At 36.3% G+C, this 23,094-nt stretch overlaps 1 protein-coding gene and 1 pseudogene across 1 annotated transcript; one reads left to right on the top strand and one right to left on the bottom strand.

Moving 5' to 3' along the window:
* The first annotated feature begins 335 nt into the window (after nucleotides 1-335).
* Nucleotides 336-10,880, top strand: LOC125078779 (olfactory receptor 5M9). The gene is made up of 2 exons (XM_047691937.1): nucleotides 336-935; nucleotides 9,945-10,880. The coding sequence occupies exons 1-2, from the start codon at nucleotides 336-338 to the stop codon at nucleotides 10,878-10,880; spliced, it is 1,536 nt and encodes a 511-aa protein (XP_047547893.1).
* A 5,508-nt stretch (nucleotides 10,881-16,388) lies between these two features.
* On the bottom strand, nucleotides 16,389-17,340 carry LOC125078780 (olfactory receptor 1038-like; annotated as a pseudogene).
* Nucleotides 17,341-23,094: the final 5,754 nt, after the last annotated feature.

Here is a 23,094-nt window from a genome sequence, read left to right as displayed (position 1 = left end):
CGCTCATGCTCTCTCTGAAATAAGTAAAAAAAAAAAAAAAAAAAAAAAAAAAAAAATATATATATATATATATATATATATTTAAAAATATAAGTGGTCTTGGAAGTTTGACTAAGCACAATATTTAGTAGCAGTATGTCTCAGTCACAATATTCATATAACTGCTATGTACTAGGGCATCTTAGTAACTTTCAGTCATAGATAGTGAATAAAGAAATATAAAAGAGGCATGGATAAAAATATAAATTAAGAAATAAACAACACTTGATTTTTAAATTTATTTCCTCCTAGTTATCCCTGAGATTTATAACAAATACTGACTTGGAGTTGAGAAAATGCTCAATTTCACCGATGTGACAGAGTTTATCCTCTTGGGACTAACCAGTCGTCAGGAATGGCAAGTCCTCTTCTTCATCATTTTTCTTATGGTCTATGTTGTCACCATAGTGGGCAATATTGGCATGATCATGTTAATTAAGGTCAGTCCACAGCTTAACAGCCCCATGTACTTTTTCCTCAGTCATTTGTCATTTGTGGATGTCTGGTTTTCTTCCAATGTGACCCCCAAAATGTTGGAAAATCTGTTATCAGAAACAAAAACTATTTCTTATGCCGGTTGTTTGGTACAGTGTTTCTTCTTCATTGCCCTCGTCCATGTAGAAGTTTTCATTCTTGCTGTGATGGCCTTTGATAGATACATGGCAATTGGGAAACCTCTGCTGTATGGCAGCAAAATGTCTAGGGCTGTCTGTATGCGACTGATTTCTTTCCCTTACATATATGGCTTTCTGACTAGTCTGGCCGCAACCCTGTGGACATATGGCATGTCCTTTTGTGGGAATATTGAGATCAATCACTTCTACTGTGCGGACCCACCTCTCATCAAAATGGCGTGTGCAGGGACTTTTGTAAAAGAATACACGATGATCATACTTGCAGGCATTAATTTCACATATTCTCTGACTGTGGTGACCATTTCTTATCTGTTCATTCTCATTGCCATTCTACGGATGCACTCAGCGGAAGGGAGGTGAAAGGCCTTTTCCACCTGTGGCTCCCACTTGACAGCGGTCATCATATTTTATGGGACTCTCATATTCATGTATCTTAGACGTCCTACAGAGGAATCTGTGGAGCAGGGGAAAATGGTGGCTGTGTTTTACACCACAGTGATCCCCATGCTGAATCCCATGATCTACAGTCTGAGGAACAAAGATGTGAAAGAAGCCATGAAAAAAGTTATCAGCAGAACATGTTTAACAAAATAAAATACAATTTTGTTAATATTGTCTTGTGTGATCCATAAGAATTTGTCAATAGATTGTGGTTCAGCATATCAATAACTTTTATAAAGGCTAGATATTTCGTGCATTAATAATAAAAAAAGAGAAAGACTCAAACCCAGTGGAAAAAAAGGAGACAAATCAACCATATTGATGTGATTAGTAAGGATTAGTTAAAATTTAAAAAAAATAATAATTAATTGAAAAGTTTGTTTTAGCCAAAATTTGCAGGTACACTAATTGAAATTATTCAAATATTTAGCTGAAATGAAATATTTTGTTTTTCTTATTAAGAATGCAATGAATGATTATGGAAAATACTTATCAAGTTGCCTATTTAGAGAGTAAATTGGAGCAGTAAAAATAAGAACATATTTCATTTAGTTTTCTAGTATGTTAATATAAAAATGGTGGTCTCGGTAATGGCTGTGAGAGTTTATGGAAGCAAATACATTTTCTTCAATATGAATGGCAGGTCTATTCAGAGACTACTACCTTGAAAAAAGCTATCCTGTTGTATGTCATCCCTTTTCAACATTTTTAGTATTCATGAGAGATTCGGCATGGTATGTAATTCTCTTACAGATTCCAGTAACTGCCATATTTAAATGCCACAGTGGCCATTGATCACTGACCTTCTCCCTTGTTCCTGCCAAAGGGTCTTCAGCTGGACAGAATAGTGGGTAGAATCAGCAAATGGATGCATAATTTTGAAAGCACAGCTCTCTTGATCCCACTTAATAAATAAATTAAATTGGTATTCATGTGGAATATTTTGCACATCTGTGACTAAGATGTAGTAAATATTTTAAAATAATTTTTGTGTTTGAAAGACACAAAGTATTTAGGGTGGTGTATTTGTTGCTAATGATAACGTGACCCACCACTCTCATACCCCATTTCATGAAATACAAGAATGAGGAACAACTTTAAAACTTGGACTTCTTAAATTCTCTATATCAATACATATATCTATAATACATACATTAATAATCTGCTTTTTTGATGTAGAAAATACAAAAATACAGCAATGGAACCAACACACACTTAAATTACACATTTAAGTAATTACAAATTTATCTGGAAAGATATAAATATAAAATGACATTGATGTAATATGAGAATAAACATCCTTCCTTGTCCACTTTTGAGTTTTTATTTTCTTCAAGGGCAATAACAATGTATATGAACTCACTTCCACACCCATACACACATGCCATCAGCAACTTTTTAAAAAATATTTTATTTATTTATTTGACAGAGAGAGAGAGATCACAAGTAGGCAGAGGGTGGGGTGAGGCAGGGAAGCAGACTCCGTGATGAGCAGAGAGCCCAATGTGGGGCTCGATCCCAGGACCCTGAGATCATGACCTGAGCCTAAGGCAGAGGCTTAACCCACTGAGTCACCCAGGTGCCCCATCAGCAATGTTTTAAAGGTATTTGCATTTAAACAAACTAGTAATTTAGATTAAATCATACTTTATCACTGTGCCTATAGTTGCAAAACTTAACCCCCCCAAAAAGCTTTAAGATCTAACTCAATTTTACTTTTGGGGTTAGTTAAAAATAACTTTGTCAGGACAACTGTTTATTCACCAGTTGGATTTGTTAGAGAACTTTCGATATGCCAGTTAGTTGCTGATTACTAATAAATTTCAAAGTATGATTTTAAAACATTTTAATATGTAGGCTGTTAACAGTTGGATTTGGATCTTTGCTATATCTTTCATTCTTTCACTGCCCCTCTACACCCCAAAAAATGAAAAGCTATCCCTATTTACTTTTTAGAGATTTAGTTAGTGCTCCATAAAGAATGAGAACAGCATGTTCTGGGTTTGAGTTTCCAAATTTCAAATTAATTTGTGGGTCTCCTTGGATAAATCATTTTTATTATTCATCCAATTAATTTTTAGTTTCTAGTCACTGCTCTCAAGGTCTCTCCAGACTCGCAATTTCTATGAATCTAAGTTTTTAGTAGAACTTAAAGCAATTTTTCCATTTGTTGAGAATTTGGGATATTTTTGCAAAGTACTTTGAAAAATAAATCTTATTGTTACATTCATGTCTACATCTGTCACCTTCATTATATTTAAGCATCTCTAACATAAAGCACATTTATCTCTCCTTGTCATGATACAAACCAAGAATATTTTCCCAAGATGTATAACTGCTAAATGTGAATGAAAGAATGCAGGACTCATGTAAAGGTGGGAGAGATTACACCATGTTATCCAGAATTTTGATTTCTTAATTTTACTATAAGGGTTACCCTTCTCATTAACAGCCCTTAACTTCTCCTACCCCTGAGATGTTTCTGGCATTTTAATCATTATTCCTTTCATAATTACCTGGCTAGTTTCCTGGGGAGATATTCTCAATGCTCTCAGTGTTCAAAATTCTATTATAAATAGTGAACAATTATCATCTGCTGAAGGTAGGTCTACAAATTGTATACTCTATGCAAAACAGATTAATGCAGTCAAATCTTTTCATTTTGATCCATATTTTGAAGATGAGACTGAGACTTTATTTGTAGATTTATTTGTTATCACAGTGCTTTATATATTACTGAGAAATATTCTTTCCCTATGCATTCAAAACATCCTAAGAATGAGCTCATTACAATATAGATTTATACAATTTAATCCTTGTCTGTTACCCTTTACACCGTTCTCTGCAAATACCATTGATTTTCACATTGTTGTTTTAAAATAGATGTGAATGAAGTTGAGGATATCCTATCAGTGCTAGTGATTGGGCCAGTAATTATACCTTTACAGTTTTTCTTTATGGGAAGTTCCTGAAAGGTTAATAAAAAAATATACATATTTTTGTAAATAATACATTCTATCTTCTCAATTGTTTTGACAGATGATGCACTTATGCAATAAACTGACTCTATCCCAGAACTCACTGGGACATCTGATCCCAGATCTAAACTTCGAGGGGGAGGGAGAAGCAATGGTCAACTACCTCTGTAGTTCAGCCTGCTCAAGGGTCGTGCAAAGGACTAGTTAGTTCATCTAGGATGGACTGTTAAAAGGATACCTTTGTTATGTCTTGGAGGATAATCAAACTAAATTTTAAATGTAAAGAAATAGGATAATAGAATAAGTAATCAAAGAGGCGACAACATAAGGTCATTAAGGGTACAACACTGCAGTTAAATTAATTGGATTGCATCCTAATCTTGTCAATTCATTGTTGTCTGGCCAGGGAGACCTAGTTAGTCTCAATGCTTTGGTTTCTTCATTGCAAAACGATGATGCTAATAGAATCTGTTTCATAGGACCTTTGCATGCTAAAGTTTCAGTGAGCACTCAGTAAAACTTAGCTATTCTTACTGATATTATGAAGCTGAGACTGTTGTCACTAGAAAAATCTGTCTTAGTTTTTGTGTGTTGGACAGTTGTAATGTATTCTATAAAGCTGAACTGGAGATCATATCTTAAAAAATTCATAACTGTGAATATTTCTGAATATCAATTTACATGTAATATCTCAACTAGGCACCTTAAAGAGTTCCCAAGATGAATGAGACAAACTCTACTACCATAGAGCTAAAGATTATATGTAGAGGAAAATAAATATGCACTCATACAGGAACTAAAACAAAATTGGAGAAATAGTTTATGTTTCTTATATACCTTGAAAAAATATATTTATCTCATTTTATGCTTAAAATAATAAATAGAACCACTAACCAAAGTCAATTCTGTGAATTGGAGAATCATGGGTTCATCAGGCAGGTCAAGAGTTTTGCATAGGGAAATCCCTGACCTTAGATCTCTTCCCCAAACAAATCTGACTCAGTATTCCCATACTTGAAATGAACCAAAAGATGAGTTACAATCATGGAAATCTATAGTAATGGGAAACTTAGATCAGAATTAAAACTTTGGTGCCTATTATGTTATTTACCCAATTGACAGCATATTTAATTCCATTATTAAACATCTTCAAGGTAAGAATATAGTTCATTGAGATTAGTTCACTCCTGAATTCATCCTGCTACTCATTGCAGGTGGCCATGATACAATCACAGAGCCCATACTTTTTTTTTTTTACACTATATAAAGTGATGTCTCTAGCAACACTCTTTTTCACCATGCCAAGCTAATATTTATCCTTCTGAGCTTTTCCATTTCATGCCATTCACCCTTCATATTTTTACACAGCTTGCTGTTTCTCACCAGTTCAGAAATCCCCTCCTCAGAGAAGTCTTTAATCACTGTCTGCACCCTGCCTCCTTCTATTTCTTATCTTTCTAGCATGCTGTAATTTTGTCACAGATGTCCACTTCCTAAAGTATCTCATTTGTACATTTGTGTATTGCTTGCTCTTTTCAATGATAATAGAGTATGATGCAAACCAGAATCTTGTATATCTTGTTCATTCTCAGATTTCCAGAATTTAGAATACTGCTAGATATAGGGGTGCCTGGGTGGCTCAGTTGGTTAAGCATCTGAGGCTTGATTTTAGCTCAGGTCATGATCCCAGAGTTGTGGAATTGAGCCCTGTGTCAGACTCTGTGCTAGGCGTAGAGCCTGTTTGGGATTCTCTCACTCTGTCTCTTCTCCACCCCTCTCTCCCTCTCTTAAAAACACAAAACAAAAGAACTGTTGGTATAACAAATATATCTGCCATAATATTGGCTTTGATGTTTGTGAATCAATTAAGGTAAGCAATTATAAACCAAGGCCCATTTTCAAGAGTAATAGACCCTTCAAACACTATTATTATGGGGAGCTCAAATTTCCATCAGTTAATCCTACAGATGTCCTTAAGAACTTGTAGCAAGTTTTTACTTCTTGAGAGAAGTAAGATAGAAAAGTGCAGTAAATGGGGAAAATATTGTTTGGGAACCTTTTCCTTGAGAGGATATTAAGTGTGAATATAAATAAGGAGGTATAGCATTGATTGCATCTGAAAATCAGTAGAATATGAAATAACATGTTACCTAAACTTTATTTCATGATATTTACTGTTGACATAATTTTAGTAGTGCTTGCAGCAATCAAATAAGCATAATGTTTAGTCAAATAAAATAAAATATGATGTAGGAATTTCATATGTTGAAGGTATATGATAACATATGGTGAAAAAATGTCAATAACTAGACTGTAACATCAATGTGTAAGTCCATAAGTTGGAAAGGATTTAGCCATTCCCTGACAATTTTTAGTCTGACTTGGATCATATTTGTGCCTTGAGATTTTTTTTAATCATTTTTTAAAATTTATTTTCAGCATAACAGTATTCATTGTTTTTGTACCACACCCAGTGCTCCATGCAGTCCGTGCCCTCTCTAATACCCACCACCTGGTTCCCCCAACCTCCCACCCCCCCACCTCTTCAAACCCTTCAGATTCTTTTTAAGAGTCCATAGTCTCTCATTGTTCCCCTTCCAATTTCCCCCAACTCCCTTCTCCTAACTCCCCATGTCCTCCATGCTATTTGTTAGGCTCCGCAAATAAGTGAAACCATATGATAATTGACTCTCTCTGCTTGACTTATTTCACTCAGCATAATCACTTCCAGTCCCATCCGTGTTGCTACAAAAGTTGGGTATTCATCCTTTCTGATGGAGGCATAATACTCCATAGTGTATATGGACCACATCTTCCTTATCCATTCGTCTGTTGAAGGGCATCTTGGTTCTTTCCACAGTTTGGCAACCGTGGCCATTGCTGCTATAAACTTTGGGGTACAGATGGCCCTTCTTTTCACTACATCTGTATCTTTGGGGTAAATACCCAGTAGTGCAATTGCAGGGACATAGGGAAGTTCTATTTTTAATTTCTTGAGGAATCTCCACACTGTTCTCCAAAGTGGCTGCACCAACCTGCATTCCCACCAACAGTGTAAGAGGGTTCCCCTTTCTCCACATCCCCTCCAACACATGTTGTTTCCTGTCTTGCTAATTTTGGCCATTCTAACTGGTGTAAGGTGATATCTCAATGTGGTTTTAATTTGAATCTCCCTGATGGCTAGTGATGATGAACATTTTTTCATGTGTCTGATAGCCATTTGTATGTCTTCATTGGAGAAGTGTCTGTTCATATCTTCTGCCCATTTTTTGATATGATTATCTGTTTTGTGTGTGTTGAGTTTGAGGAGTTCTTTATAGATCCTAGATATCAATCTTTTGTCTGTACTGTCATTTGCAAATATCTTCTCCCATTCCGTGGGTTGCCTCTTTGTTTTGTTGACTGTTTCCTTTGCTGTGCAGAAGCTTTTGATTTTGATGAAGTCCCAAAAGTTCATTTTGGCTTTTGTTTCCTTTGCCTTTGGAGACATATCTTGAAAGAAGTTGCTGTGGCTGATATCGAAGAGATTACTGCCTATGTTCTCCTCTAGGATTCTGATGGATTCCTGTTTCACATTGAGATCTTTTATCCATTTTGAGTTTATCTTTGTGTACAGTGTAAGAGAATCAACAACAAATCAAACCAACTCCACACATAAGAAGGGAAATCATCAAGATTAGAGCTGAGATCAATGAGGTAGAAACCAGAGATACAGTAGAACGTATCAATGAAACTAGAAGCTGGTTTTTGGAAAGAATCAATAAGATTGATAAACCATTGGCCACACTAATCCAAAAGAAAAGAGAGAAAGCCCAAATTAATAAAATTATGAATGAAAAGGGAGAGATCACAACTAACACCAAGGAAGTAGAAACAATCATCAGAAGTTATTATCAACAGTTATATTCCAATAAGCTAAGCAACCTAGATGAAATGGATGCATTCCTGGAAAACTGTAAACTCCCAAAATTGAACCAGGAAGAAATCGACAACCTAAATAGACCGATATCTAGTAACGAGATTGAAGCAGTGATCAAAAACCTCCCAAAAAACAAGAGCCCAGGACCTGAAGGATTCCCTGGGGAATTCTACCAAACTTCCAAAGAAGAAATAACACCTATTCTCCTGAAGCTGTTTCAAAAAATTGAAGCAGAAGGAAAACTTCCAGACTCTTTCTATGAAGCCAGCATTACCCTGATCCCCAAACCAGGCAAAGACCCTACCAAAAAGGAGAATTTCAGACCAATATCACTGACGAATATGGATGCTAAGATTCTCCACAAGATCCTAGCAAACAGGATCCAACAGCACATTAAAAAGATTATCCACCATGACCAGGTGGGATTCATTCCTGGGCTACAAGGATGGTTCAACATTCGCAAATCAATCAATGTGATAGAACAAATTAATAAGAAAAGAGAGAAGAACCACATGGTCCTCTCAATTGATGCAGAAAAAGCATTTGACAAAATCTAGCATCTGTTCTTCATTAAAACGCTTCAAAGTATAGGGATAGAGGGAACATTCTTGAACTTCATCAAAACTATCTATGAAAAACCCACAGCAAATATCATCCTCAATGGGAAAAAGCTTGCAGCCTTCCCGTTGAGATCAGGAACACGACAAGGATGCCCACTCTCACCACTCTTGTTCAACATAGTATCAGAAGTCCTAGCAACAGCAATCAGGCAACAAAGAGAAATAAAAGGTATCCAAATTGGCAATGAAGAAGTCAAACTCTCTCTTTGCAGATGACATGATTCTTTATATGGAAAACCCAAAAGACTCCACCCCCAAACTACTAGAACTCATACAGGAATTCAGTAACATGGCAGGATACAAAGTCAATGTACAGAAATCAGTGGCTTTCTTATACACTAACAATGAAAATACAGAAAGGGAAATTAGAGAATCGATTCCATTTACTATAGCACCAAGAACCATAAGATACCTGGGAATAAACCTAACCAAAGAGGTAAAGGATCTGTACTTGAGGAACTACAGAACACTCATGAAAGAAATTGAAGAAGACACAAAAAGATGGAAGACCATTCCATGCTCTTGGATCGGAAGAATAAACATTGTTAAAATGTCTATACTGCCTAGAGCAATCTATACTTTTCATGCCATTCCAATCAAAATTCCACCGGTATTCTTCAAAGAGCTGGAGCAAATAACCCTAAAATTTGTATGGAACCAGAAGAGACCCCGAATTGCTAAGGAAATGTTGAAAAACAAAAATAAAACTGGGGGCATCACGTTACCTGATTTCAAGCTTTACTACAAAGCTGTGATCACCAAGACAGCATGGTACTGGCATAAAAACAGACACATAGACCAGTGGAACAGAGTAGAGAGCCCAGATATGGACCCTCAACTCTATGGTTAGTTAATCTTCGACAAAACAGGAAAAAATATACAGTGGAAAAAAGACAGTCTCTTCAATAAATGGTGCTGGGAAAACCGGACAGCTATATGTAGAAGAATAAAACTTGACCATTCTCTTACACCGTACACAAAGATATTTGTGCCTTGAGATTTTAACATTAGTGTAATAATTAAGCAAAAGTGAATGCCCAATTTTAGTAATATATGATAGCAATGTATGTAGTTATCTATTTTACTGATAAAGAACTAATAAATATTCATGGTATGTACCTACCTATAAGACCTATTAAGGGAAACAATGAAGCCTACCTATTCTAAACTTGGACATGGTGCATAATTGCATTGATTTTAAATTATTTCAATCAGAATAAGGATAAATGTGGCTCAAAAGTTTCAAGAATAAAACAGATTCATTCCTGTTTTTTATTTCTCTGTAGGTACTACAGACTGGCTCTATGTTAAGGCAATGCCAAATTTCACAGATGTGACAGAATTTATTCTTCTGGGCTTGACCAGCCGTCAGGAGTTTCAAGTTATCTTTTTTGTGGTATTCCTTGTCGTTTACATGATCACTCTGTTAGGGAACATTGGCATGATCATTTTGATCAGCATCAGTCCTCAGCTTCAGAGCCCTATGTACTTTTTCTTGAGTCATTTGTCTTTTGTGGATGTGTTGTTCTCTTCCAACGTCACCCCTAAAATGCTGGAAAACTTATTATCAGAGACAAAAACCATTTCCTATGTGGGGTGTTTGGTGCAGTGCTACTTTTTCATTGCCCTTGTGCACGTGGAAGTCTATATCTTGGCAGTGATGGCTTTTGATCACTACATGGCCATCTGCAACCCTTTGCTTTATGGAAGTAAAATGTCCAGGACTGTCTGTGTTCGGCTTATCTCTGTGCCTTATGTCTATGGGTTCTCTGTTAGTTTAATATGTACACTATGGACATATGGCTTATACTTCTGTGGAAACCTTGAAATCAACCACTTCTATTGTGCAGACCCTCCTCTCATCAAGATTGCCTGTGGAGGAGTCCACATCAAAGAATACACAATGATTGTTATTGCTGGAATTAACTTCACGTATTCTCTCTCTGTGGTTCTCATCTCCTACACCCTCATTGTAGTCGCTGTGCTACGCATGCGCTCCGCCGATGGCAGGAGGAAAGCATTTTCCACATGTGACTCCCACTTGACAGCTGTTACTATGTTTTATGGGACTCTCATATTCATGTATCTCAGACGTCCCACTGAGGAGTCTGTGGAGCAGGGGAAAATGGTGGCCGTGTTTTATACCACAGTGATCCCCATGCTGAATCCCATGATCTACAGTCTGAGGAACAAGGATGTGAAAGAGGCGGTCAACAAAGCAATTGCCAAGGCAAACAAGGGTCAATGAAACTTCATTAAATATTTTTGTGGTATGTTGCTACCTATTATGAATGTCCAGTCATAAAAGTCTTAATGCAACAAGGATTTTCTAAAGGCAACTCTTACATACAATAAAAGGTCCAATCTCACACATGATACCTTACTCCAGAAGGGACTCCAACTGCTAAGACTGCTTTATTCTATATATACAACCTTACCATCAAAACTGACATATTAGTGTCATTCAGAGTGTACATAAAATTGTGTTAAGTGTAGTCATTGGAGGAATTCATAAATGACTCTATATAAATAAATATGAATTACAGATACCTTTGCTAGAGTTGAACATGATTTCCTAGGGTATTTCCCTATATACATGCTCCTCTACCTAGAAAAAGAGTAATAATTCATGTATATTTCATGACCTTAGGTATGTTAATGGTTCCTGATTAACCAAAAAGTGTTCCATAACATTCATTCACACATGGACTTCTGAAAATGGAATTGTATTCAGAATCTTCAACCTGTGTCTCAGGACCATCATAAGTTCTATCCTCAGTATGAGTTGTTTGATAGTTAATAATGTCCTTGCTTCAGTAAGCTGTTTATTCTAACTCTACTCTTTAGTTTGGATTCTGGTAAAACTTTTTTTTTTTTTAAGATTTTATTTATTTGACAAAGGGAAAGGGAGAGAAGCTGGGTAGCAGCAGAGAGAGGGAGAGGGAGAAGTAGGCTCCCCACTGAATAGGAAACCTGATGTAGGGCTTGATTCCAGGATCCTGAGATCATCACCTGAGCTGAAGGCAGATGCTGAATGAGCACCAAGGTGTCTCTTGATTCTGGTATAACTCTTGATATAAGCTGCTAAATACAGAACTGAAGAATATATGTTAGTGAGAAGAAACTAGGATCCAGCAATAACGTCGGATCATATTAACCAAAGGTTTAATAGGACAAAGTCTGGCAGAGGTCAGATTTTACATATCAGAAAATTCATAGATTCATTTTTTAAATTATGCTGAGGACAGGAAACTCCTTTGTCATAAGCGTTCACCCTTTTAAGAGCAGGAAATTTATCTGTTTATTCTTGTTACTTTCTATTTATTTATAAGCCTCTTTCTTATTTGTCGTGGTTGTCATCTAAAGTTCGGTTTTCAGATTTATTTAGAGAAAATTATGAATTAGTTTAAGAAAAATATGTAAACAAATAATAAGTGTGATATGTTAATGAGGAAGTGTGATATACTTCCAAGTGTGATATGCTAATGAGGAAAAACCATAAGGCATAATAATAATCTAAAAGTCAGAAAACACAACTGATGACCACAATCCCACGTACACACATTTGCCTGTCATATATCTATAACATCTATATCTATGTATATCTATATCTATAGATATAGATATTTAGTCATTGTGCATATATTATATAGTATAATGCATACAACAACTTCTTGGGGCTGCTGTCAGGTCCTATTTCCCTTGAGGTTTATATATATCCATTGTCTTAATTTTTTCAGAGTTCAATAATTTCTGCAATGTCCAAGACATTGCAAACCATTACATGGTTTGAGTGAGACAAAGTCCAGTAGGTCTGCTGTGAAAGTCTCTCTTGTTATACCATCAGTTAATTTTAGTCATATAACATTCAAACAGCATTGGGGAGAACTCAGCTATCCAATGTGCTTCCCACATTGTTCAATGAACCATAGTCTTAGGATAGAACCAGCTTTGAGTTTCTGAGCTTCATAAGCACCATGCACTCAATACTTAAAAATGTTAAAACATCTTTTCATCTTTTTCTCACCACTCAGAGGTGGATTTGAGGAGCCAGAAATATTAGCCAATGTCATTTAGCTGGAAGTGGTAAAACTTAGGTATGAACTCAAGACCTTAAGATTCTAAGAACTACATTCTATTTAACTCAGATGCTATGACTTGAATGTAGATAGATTTTGATTTCTGGTCATGCCTGGGTTTGAATCACGAGATACTTGAGATGAAAACAGGAATGACAGAGAGAATAAAAAGGAGAATCAGGGCGCCTGGGTGGCTCAGTGGGTTAAGCCTCTACCTTTAGCTCAGGTCATGGTCTCAGGGTCCTGGGATAGAGGCCCACATTGGTGGGGGGGTCTCCGCTCAGCGGGGAGCCTGCTTCCTCCTCTCTCTCTGCTTACCTCTCTGCGGACTTGTGATCTCTCTCTGTCAGATAAATGAAATCTTTAAAAAAATATATGAAAAAAAAAAAAAAGGAAAATCAACTCATGGTAAGAAAGAACTCATATATAACCCTGACACATACCACTAGTATGGCTTCATTTGATAATGAACTTCATTTTGTTTGTTTTTTCTTCACTGTTAATTGTTCGTCATTTCATTATTGAATGAAAAAACGTATTGCCTGCATCATTAGATCCATTCTAACACCTACCATAGCACATAGATCATAAGAGCTTAGCCTTATAGTTCAGCAGACTGATTTATTTAGAATCCACCTTCTGCTTGTCTTATTGTTGGAAGAGGTCATTGAGAGGACATGACTGCCAGTTGACTCTCAAGCTGGACCAGGGCAACTGGGAGCTCCTTACTCCTTCCCCTGTCTTTGGAATGTTCTCCCACAGTAGGAGCCATTTTCGAGGATAAAGCCTTGGAGAGCAAAGTGTTGTTGAAGACCATCTGCACGTGTATGTGACTGAACCCTGTGAAGGCCTCCATATAAACTTTTAAGATTCTGGCAGGAACCTGTGGAGATTTACTTGTCTTGTGTCCACCTAAGACCAGCCTCACATGTAAGTTTCCTTCCTTATGAGATGGCACCTATCAATCTGGAGGGCTCTACCTCTTCCTTTGGTCTATCTTTGTCCTTACATGAAAAAGCCAGTTTCAAATTTCACTGAGGAAACTCCCAAGGTTAGAAATTAACACTTACTAAAAAAAAGGTTGTTGCACTTTAAAGCCACAGAAACCATTTTATCTTAATAAAAATAAGCAAGAAGCAAGTGTGTTTTTGTTTTTAAGTAAAATTATAGTGGTATTCTATGAAACTCAGGGGTAGGTACCATAACTAGGTTTTACAAGAAACTAGTAGTTGGGTGATTTGGATTTCTTATTTTTCTTTCTCTACAGATCAGCATTCTGTTTTTTAGTGCACAGGGAAGTCTTAAATGAAAACCTCAGCTCCAGAATTCACTTAATTTAAGATTAAGTGATCAGCTGAGACTCACTGGAATTACAGGATTACAATGACAAATTCCCTTGAAAAACATCTGATTGGCTTATTCTCAGTCATGTAATCACCTCGATGTACTGTGCTTTTTGGGGGTAGGACTCCTAGTACAATGACAATGTCCCATTCCACATCTGTAAGGAAGGAGAATCTCAGAGGGGACAGTAACTTTGTAAACAGGAATGCCGTCTACACTGTGTTCCTTTTGTCTCCTTAGCCATTCATTCACTTCACCCCTGTACTACCATTCAGAGTAGTTACAGGGGTTGAATTAGACCCTAAGAGGGACACATTGTAGAAGATAAATTCATCAAACCCTATCCTGGGAACTGAGCTTGCCAGACTGAAAAACCTAAACCCTGTGCCTGAGCCAAACCCAGGCATGTCATAATATACTGGCAGAATAACAAAGCAGAAGGGGTATTTGTACTGTAGGTATTTGTACTGTATTTATACTGAACGCTGGTGGGCTTCACCCAAAAGAATCAGGACTGAGAATTTGTTATTTATTTATTTATTTATTTTTAAATTTTATTTATTTATTTGACAGACAGCGATCACAAGTAGGCAGAGAGGCAGGCAGAGACAGAGGAGAAAGCAGTCTCCCTGCCGAGCGAGAGCCCGATTGAGGGCTCAATCCCAGGACGCTGAGATCATGACCTGAGCCCAGGGAAGAGGCTTTAACCCACTGAGCCACCCAGGCATCCCTATTTATCTATTTATTAATGGACTTTTAATACCTGTTTTCCACAATAGTACTGCCTTATCCCACATATTCCCCTTTCTCCTTGGGGCCTGATACAACGCTTCCCTTGAAAAACTTCTGGAGGCACTTGTGGCTAGTAGCTCATGCTATTGGAATTTTTGCCTTGGTGGCACATTAATTGCCTTAATAACCCTTTTCTGACTCTTTAATTTTCTCAGAGTGTTACTAACTCCTATCAAAACTAGAAGTTTGTTTTTGTAATTATTTGGTTGATTTTTGCCTTCTCTACCAGAGTTCAGCCCTATCAGGTAGGAATGTGTCTGCTTTGGCTCACAATATCAAGCACACAGTGGACACTGAATATTTGAATTTATGAGTGAAAAAAATTAATTTATTACATTACGGTTGAAGGTTTAAGTGGATTTGGATTTTTTTTCCTTATAATCACTGCAACATAGAGCTATATTCTTGGAATGTGACAGCAATCGTAATTACCATATTTTTTTTTCTTTTTTTTAATTAATTAATTAATTTTTTTAAATAAACATATAACGTATTTTTATCCCCAGGGTACAGGTCTGTGAATTGCAAGGTTTACACATTTCACAGCACTCATCATAACACATACCCTCCCCAATGTCCATATCCCCACCATTCTCTCCCGTCCCCCCTCCCCCCAGCAACCCTCAGTCTGTTTTTTGGGATTGAGTCTTTTATGGTTTGTCTCCCTCCCAATCCCATCTTCTTTCATTTTTTCTTTTCCTACCCCCCAACACCCCCACACTGCATACCATATATTTTTAACTACATCTGGCCTGTTCCCCCAATCCTTGGTAAAGTCCCCATATCCCCCCAAAATATCCCCATATTCCAAAGAAACTTTGGAAAGCACAGCTTTGCTTAGGGAATTTAGGGATAGGTATACATTTTTGCTTTGATAGGGTAGTAAAGGGGAGTAGAGCTTTCTAAAAGGTAATCATGATTCTCAAATCTGCATAATGGAAAATGACATCTTTTCAAAGGACATGATAATTGTATAATACCAGAGAGTGACCAGCAATGTATCTAGTGGTGGTTAGAGGGAGAGTGAGGACTGGTGATTAGCAGACCAGGTAGAGGTGGGGGCAGGCTATGAAATGACATCGGAATGGACAAGAAACTTACTTCACCAATTTCCCTGCCCCCTTCTCTGTCTTCCACTAATATACAAAACAAAAATACTTTTTTTAATTAATTTTTTTTATTAACATATAATGTATTATTTGCCCAAAGGGTACAGGTTTGTGAAGAAGCAGTTGACTCTTATCATTTGAATAGTAACTATTGAGGTCAGTATTATCTGGGTGATATACCTAAATAGTAATAGGCCCTTACTTATACAGCTTTTCTGTGCTTTACTCCACAACAATTTGTTAAAAGTTTAAATTCTACTCCTTTAAACATTTCATCTTATTAAAGACTATATGAAAAATATAATTCATGTATAAAATAATTTTACTCATATAAAGGGTGGTAAAAATGAATTTACCCCATCAAAAGCTTATAAAAGATTATAAAAACAACGTATCTACATGGCATTACTCCAAGTTAGACATTATTCCAAGTCATTTTTTAAAGTTTGTTAAAAACAGGACATAACATTTGTCAATTGCTTTCCTTAAGGCATTTTTTACCTCTTGGTTCCTCAAGCTATAGATCATGGGGTTTAGCATAGGAATTACTATTGTGTAGAACACAGAGGCCATTTTGTCTGTGTCAAGGGACTGGTTTGATTTTTGGCTGCAGATACATGAAGATCAGAGTCCCATAGAATATAGTCAGAGCAGTCAGGTGAGAGGCACAAGTAGAGAAAGCTTTGCACCTCCCTTCTGTAGATTGGATTTTCAAGATGGCGGCCACAATGTATAAGTAAGAAATAAGAACAGTGGTCAAAGAGCTGATCATGTTGAATCCAGCAAAGATGAAAATCAAGATTTCTTTGAGGCTGGTGTCCGAGCAGGCCATCATAGGGACATCATCGCAGTAGAAGTGATTGATGATATTGGGGCCACAGTAAATCAGTTGGAAAGTAACAACTGTGTGGAGTAAAGCAACAGAAAAGCTGTATAAGTAAGGGCCTATTACCAGTTGCATACACACCTTTCGGGACATAATCACCATGTAGAGAAGAGGATTGCAGATGGCCACATAACGGTCATAAGCCATAACTGCAAGAAGGAACATCTCTGAAATCAGGAAGTTAAGGAAAAAGCCCAGCCATGCTGCACATGCATAGAAAGATATAGACTTGTGCTTGCTTAGGAGGGTCTCCAGGAATTCGGGGGTTACTGATGAAGAGTAACAGAGGTCTACGATGGCCAGATTACTGAGAAAAAAGTACATGGGTATGTGAAGTCGAGAATCCAATCAGATTAATGAAATCATCCCAAGGTTCCCTATGAAAGTTAGAGTATACACCACTGAAATGAGCACAAACAGAATGACTTCAAACTCTCTATGGACTGAAAAACCCAAAAGAATGAATTCCATCACTTTGGTTCTATTCCTTTCAGCCATTTATTTCAGTCTCTTAACTGCTGAAAAAAGACAAGATAAAGTCAGAGACAAATTATTTAGTCGAGGAATTGTCACCAGATGCCAACTCTTGCATGTTTTAGCTTCAGAAATTATAGTTCATTGAGGTGGAATTTAAAAACAAATACATCCCATTTCAAACTGTTCTCTCTAGCTGTTCATAATTTTCTGAGGTCAAAAATTGAGGGACAATAAAAAAATAAATGGATGGCTATATAGTAAAAATAACAAAGAAACAAAAAACCTTTTATATGTTTGTAAAGATATTTAATTTTTTAGATTTAGATTATTTTAAATTATATTGGGTAAGAAGAAGAAAACACATTTTTATTTCCTGCCCCTTTATTTTCTTCTTCATGGAGCAAACCCATAATGCATCAATTAGCCTTTTTGAATAGATACCTTTTTTTTCAATTTTAATAAATATGCATTATGCTAAATGAAAAGGTAAACAGGTATTTGATGGGGAAAATGGACCATTAAATGTTTTTATTTGTGAATTAGGCAAATTTCGAAGTGTATATGTTAGTTCATTTTCAAATACTGCAATCTAAAAATTAAAAAATAATATGCTTGTGAGTAGGAATAGAATATGTATATTTTTAAAAATATAGTTATTTGGGGGCACCTGGGTGGCTCAGTGGGTTAAGCCGTAGCCTTTGGCTCAGGTCATGATCTCAGGGTCCTGGGATCAAGTCCCGCATCAGGCTCTCTGCTCAGCAGGGAGCCTGCTTCCCTCTCTTTCTCTCTCTCTCTGCCTCTGTCTACTTGTGATCTCTCTCTATCAAATAAATAAATTAAAAAAAAATATATATATATAGTTATTTGGATTATAGTGCTTATGGTATTCTATTTTAATTACTTCCAATGTTTATAGTTGGAAATGTTTTCCAGCATTTCTGGTAAATTCTCAGCGAAGTAATAGCATGCATTCTTACTTTTAAAAGATGGCAACCTCTTTGTCAAAAGAAGGAATGATTTTCAAGAAAAAATACTCCTTTCATATGATGTTTGTAAAGTTTTCATTGTCAAAAAAATGACTTTTGGATGCCTGGGTGACTCAGTCAGTTAAGCGTCTGCCTTCATTCATTTCAGGTCCTGATCCAGGGGCCTGGGATGGAGCCCTGCATCTGGCTCCCTGATCAGCAGGGAATCTTTCTCCCTCTCCCTCTGCGCTTCCCCCACCCCAACCCACCCCCAGTTTGTGTGCTCCTTCTCTCTCTCATGTTCTTTCTGTCTCTCTCAAATAAATAAACAAAATATTTCTTTAAAAAAATGGCTTTCATGTCCGCAGTTATGAATATATCAGTATTACCTCTTGGTCCAGCTTAGCGACCCAAGCTGTCAGTCATTATTGGTGAGTCACTTTCCCTATTTGGATTCTATATTTATAAGACATGTGAAGCCATGTCTTTCTCCAATTACCACCATATTCACAGTCTAAGAAGACCTTTGACCCTCAGTGTCTTCTCACCTCCATCTCCAAAGTCCGAATTAATTTATCTTATTCCTCCGTATATAACTCACCTGTAGTTATCACAACTTACATGGTGTGGTTTTTGGGAGTTACATGTCTCTTTCCACCTCTGAGACTGTGAAAGTTCATTTTAATTTTGTGAAGAAAGTAAAAGATAAGAAATTCTCACCAGGGATGCCTGGGTGGCTCAGTTGTTTAGGCAGCTGCCTTCGGCTCGGGTCATGATCCCAGTGTCCTGGGATCGAGTCCCATATTGGGCTCCTTGCTCGGCGGGGAGCCTGCTTCTCCCTCTGTCTCTGCCTGCCTCTCTGCCTACTTGTGATCTCTCTCTCTCTAACAAATAAATAAAAATTAAAAAAAAATCTAAAAAAAAAAAAGAAAGAAATTCTCACCATAATCAAATACACATACACATACATACAGTGTGTGAAATCTCTTTTTCTCCCCAAAGGTATTACCCAAAGGGAAACAGTTTTGTCTAAGTGGTCAGAAAAATCATCTTTTAAATTTTCTCTTCTTCCTTTATTGACTCAGCTTAACACTATAAATGGCACCTAATGCATTCTCCAAAATTACATAAAATATATACATGCACACATACATGTATTCATACAAACATATATAAGTGATGTGTATGGATATATATATGCATATGTGTATGTGTATAAACACACATGCATACTCGCATACATAAAATCTGACATGAAAACAATTTTCTCTCTCATTCATTTTCTTCCTTCTTGGTAGAACCAAAGCTCACCTTGTGAGAGGGGTGTTTGGATAGGATTTTGGAACTGGCTTGTCTTCCTGAGCTGGCATCTCCCTTCTCTGGGTGTAGAACAGAAGGGGAAATGAGAAGGTGTTGATGGGATCACTTTGGATGTTTGAGAGGTGGAAGTTTTATTATTGGGTTACTTTTCTTGGTACACATACTGGAATCAGGCTCATTTTCTTTCCTTGTACAACCATTAAAAGAGAGGAAAAAAATGCAAAATCTACATTTTCATCAATTTCAGATTTTGAAAAGACCAGCCCCCATTTTTGTGTATTACTTTCACTTCTGAATAGCTTTTTAATACACATTTCTTGAACCCATCAAGATTTTCTTCTAAGAGAAAGGCAATACACACATAAAAGCTTGTCTTCTACAGAACCTGACTTCTGAAGTTTTATCAACAGTGAAATATATTTCTTCCAAAGAAAGCCTTAATCTCAGTGAGCTATTGAGGGGAATAGCTTATTCTGGGAGCGTTAGGAGGATTATTTCATTCTTGCGTTTAGATGTTAGCTTCATCCAGTTGGAGCAGAGTCAGACAGGGTCATCTACTTTCTTTTTAATGGGGAAAACTGGATGACTTGGGGAAGGCCTGTGGAAATGACCAACCATACTTGTTTAACTTACCTGGTTGTGGAAGAAATCTTCCCCTGAATGTTTTCAAAGGGGCCTCCTTCCAATACTATCCAATGATAGTGAGGGTATGTGAATGTGTGATATAGGCTTTATACAATGGAGTCTTTATTCCCTAGCGAGTTAATTCCCAGTGTTCCACAGACATGACTACCTTAGGGTCACTGACACTCCAGGGTACAACTATGATTAAAAAGTTCTAATTAGGAAAAGATTAGTCCAGGAAACAAAATTGACATTAGGTCATATTCAAATCAGAACTGTCTCACCATAAAATCACTAGTCTTTGGATATTTATGTCCAATCCGATTTACGTAAACAAAACAAAGAGAAGCAAAATCAAGTGGCAAGCCATTTAAATTACAACCATTTCTAATGTCATTATTTATAATTGTCCCTTCCTGCCTATGTGACCATTTTAGAGGGATTCTGATTTAATCATTTGTCTTATCTAGCTGAGTGAGTTTTAAATCTAGAAGTTATAAATTTTTTTTAAAAGATTTTATTTATTTATTTGACAGACAGAGATTGCAAGCAGGCAGAGAGGCACGCAGAGAGAGAGAGGAAGTCAGGCTCCCTGCTGAGCAGAGAGCCCCATGTGGGGTTTGGTCCCAGGTCATGACCTGGGGTCATGACCTGAGCTGAAGGCAGAGGCTTTAACCCACTGAGCCAGGCGCCCCTAGAAGTTCTAAATTTTTAAGCGACAATTCTATTTTTTCTTTGCTAAGTGTGGACATGAAAATAATAACAAATCCCCTTTATTTATATTTTAGAGAGTTGACATTTAACCTTTAAAGTCACGTTTCATTAATTTGTTGTATGACCTAAGACTAAAACCTAAGCTCTTTGTCCAAATAGCTAATCGCCTTGATGTTATTTAATTAAATAACCTGTCTTTCTTATTAATTTACAATTTAAAAGTATCATTTTATTTACTAGAATAATTCAATAAACTTGACTAGCTTCTGATTATAATAAATATCTTGGAGTATTAGAAATTTATCAAAAGCATTTTTATATATCCTTTCTTTTGTAAAATAAATATTTTACAGAATATAAATGAAGTATATGTATATGTATGTTGATTATAAAACCTTATACATGGGAAGATATAAATGCAAATATAAAAATAAATATATGTCACATATAAATATATATCATCCACCAGAGGTAACTGTTCTTTAAATGTAGGGGGACTTTTGATTTTCTTTTTCTTTTATATTTTTATGTATTTCATTAAATTAGGCTCATAGAGTATATGAAAATTTACTACTTATGATTACCATTTTTACCATCAATATATCAGGATTTTACATGTTATTTAAATTTCTTTCCAAAGCATGTTTTCTACTATAACTATAACAGTTCCTATTTTGACATTTTGTGATTTTTTAAAAAAATTATAATAATTCTTTTATTCAAAATTTGTTTTGAATGATCCAGTATTTTAGGGTAGAATGCTAAATGGCTCTAAAGGTTCAGAATATCTGAGAAACTAAAGGAAATGCCAGCTTCTGTACTGCCCTTCTTCATCTGGTGATTTTAATTAAATAATTGATGGTCATTAAGAAAAAAACTGAAGTCAGAGTTACTCCAGTGTTGATGATGAAATTGTCTCTCAGTGTCTTATTAAAAACTCTTCATTGCAAACAGAATCCCCTACTGTAATTGCTTCACAGAGGCTACTTGATAATCAGTTTCAAGGGGCCTTATTAAAATGACAAGGTTTTCAGCTTTTTCATGGGGACGTATTAAATGAAACCAATTTCAGGAATCATAAAGTTTCAGTGTAGAATTAATGAATTTGCAGTTTAGTTTGAGTGTGTGGAGATAATCATCTGATTCCTCGGGGATGGCTATTTCCTCTACCTTGAACTGCCTTCCTTTGGGAGATAAGATATTGTAGTGGGAAGAGAAGGGGATGTGGAGTCAGATCTAGGTTTGCAAGCAGACCCTTCTGCTATCTACCCATGTGCTCTTGTGAAGGCCATAACTTCTGAGCCTCAATTAAGAAATGAAAATGCTACTTATAGCACGGGTTTATTTTGAAGAGTAAACGCATAACAGATTTTAATTACTTTGCAAACTGCAAATTGATCATATTATGATTATGAGTAGAATATTAATGATCATAATAAGAGGCACTAAAATTCATTGGGTGCTTATTATGTGCCAGACAAGGTACTAAAAAGGTCTACATACATGTGAATCAAAAAGCAATTCTTTTTCTTTCGCAAACAAGAATCCCACTCTAACAATGAATGCCACATCACACCCAGGAAATAGTAAACTATTAATCACACCTCTAAATTCTCTCATTTTTTAGGGGATACACATCAGTTGCAACATGTAATTTTTTTTTCCATTTTGAATTCCACAAATTGTAATGTTTCTACATATCGGTCTCTTTCAAATTCATTGGATGTAATTCCATAATGTTAAGCCACTATCTTTGAGGGAACCCTTGAAATACATCTGATATATCAGTCTTGTATAGGAGACATTTCTATTATTTTTCTCTATATGGGGTGTAGGCAAAACATTATTATGATCTACAATGTTGTGTATCCGTGGTCCTGACTGTCTTTTCTAATTTCTCCTGCTTTTTCCTTCCCTGTCCACCACAAAATTCCTTTCCTTCATTGATTGTAGCTATCCATTTTGTCTTTGCATATTCTGTATCACTGAAATATTATTCCACAGTTTTTCCTCTCTGTAATGGCTAAATCTCTCATCTTCTTAGTACAAGGTCAAAAGTTAACATCTTGGTAAATTTTCACTAAATTCACATAATTTTCTCTTTACCTAATCTCCCAAAGAAGGAAGAATGCTGATTGATTATTTCTCAGGA

Source organism: Lutra lutra, chromosome 10 (assembly GCF_902655055.1).
Source record: "Lutra lutra chromosome 10, mLutLut1.2, whole genome shotgun sequence".
NCBI lineage: Eukaryota > Metazoa > Chordata > Mammalia > Carnivora > Mustelidae > Lutra > Lutra lutra.
This window is presented reverse-complemented; position numbering and strand designations above follow the sequence as displayed.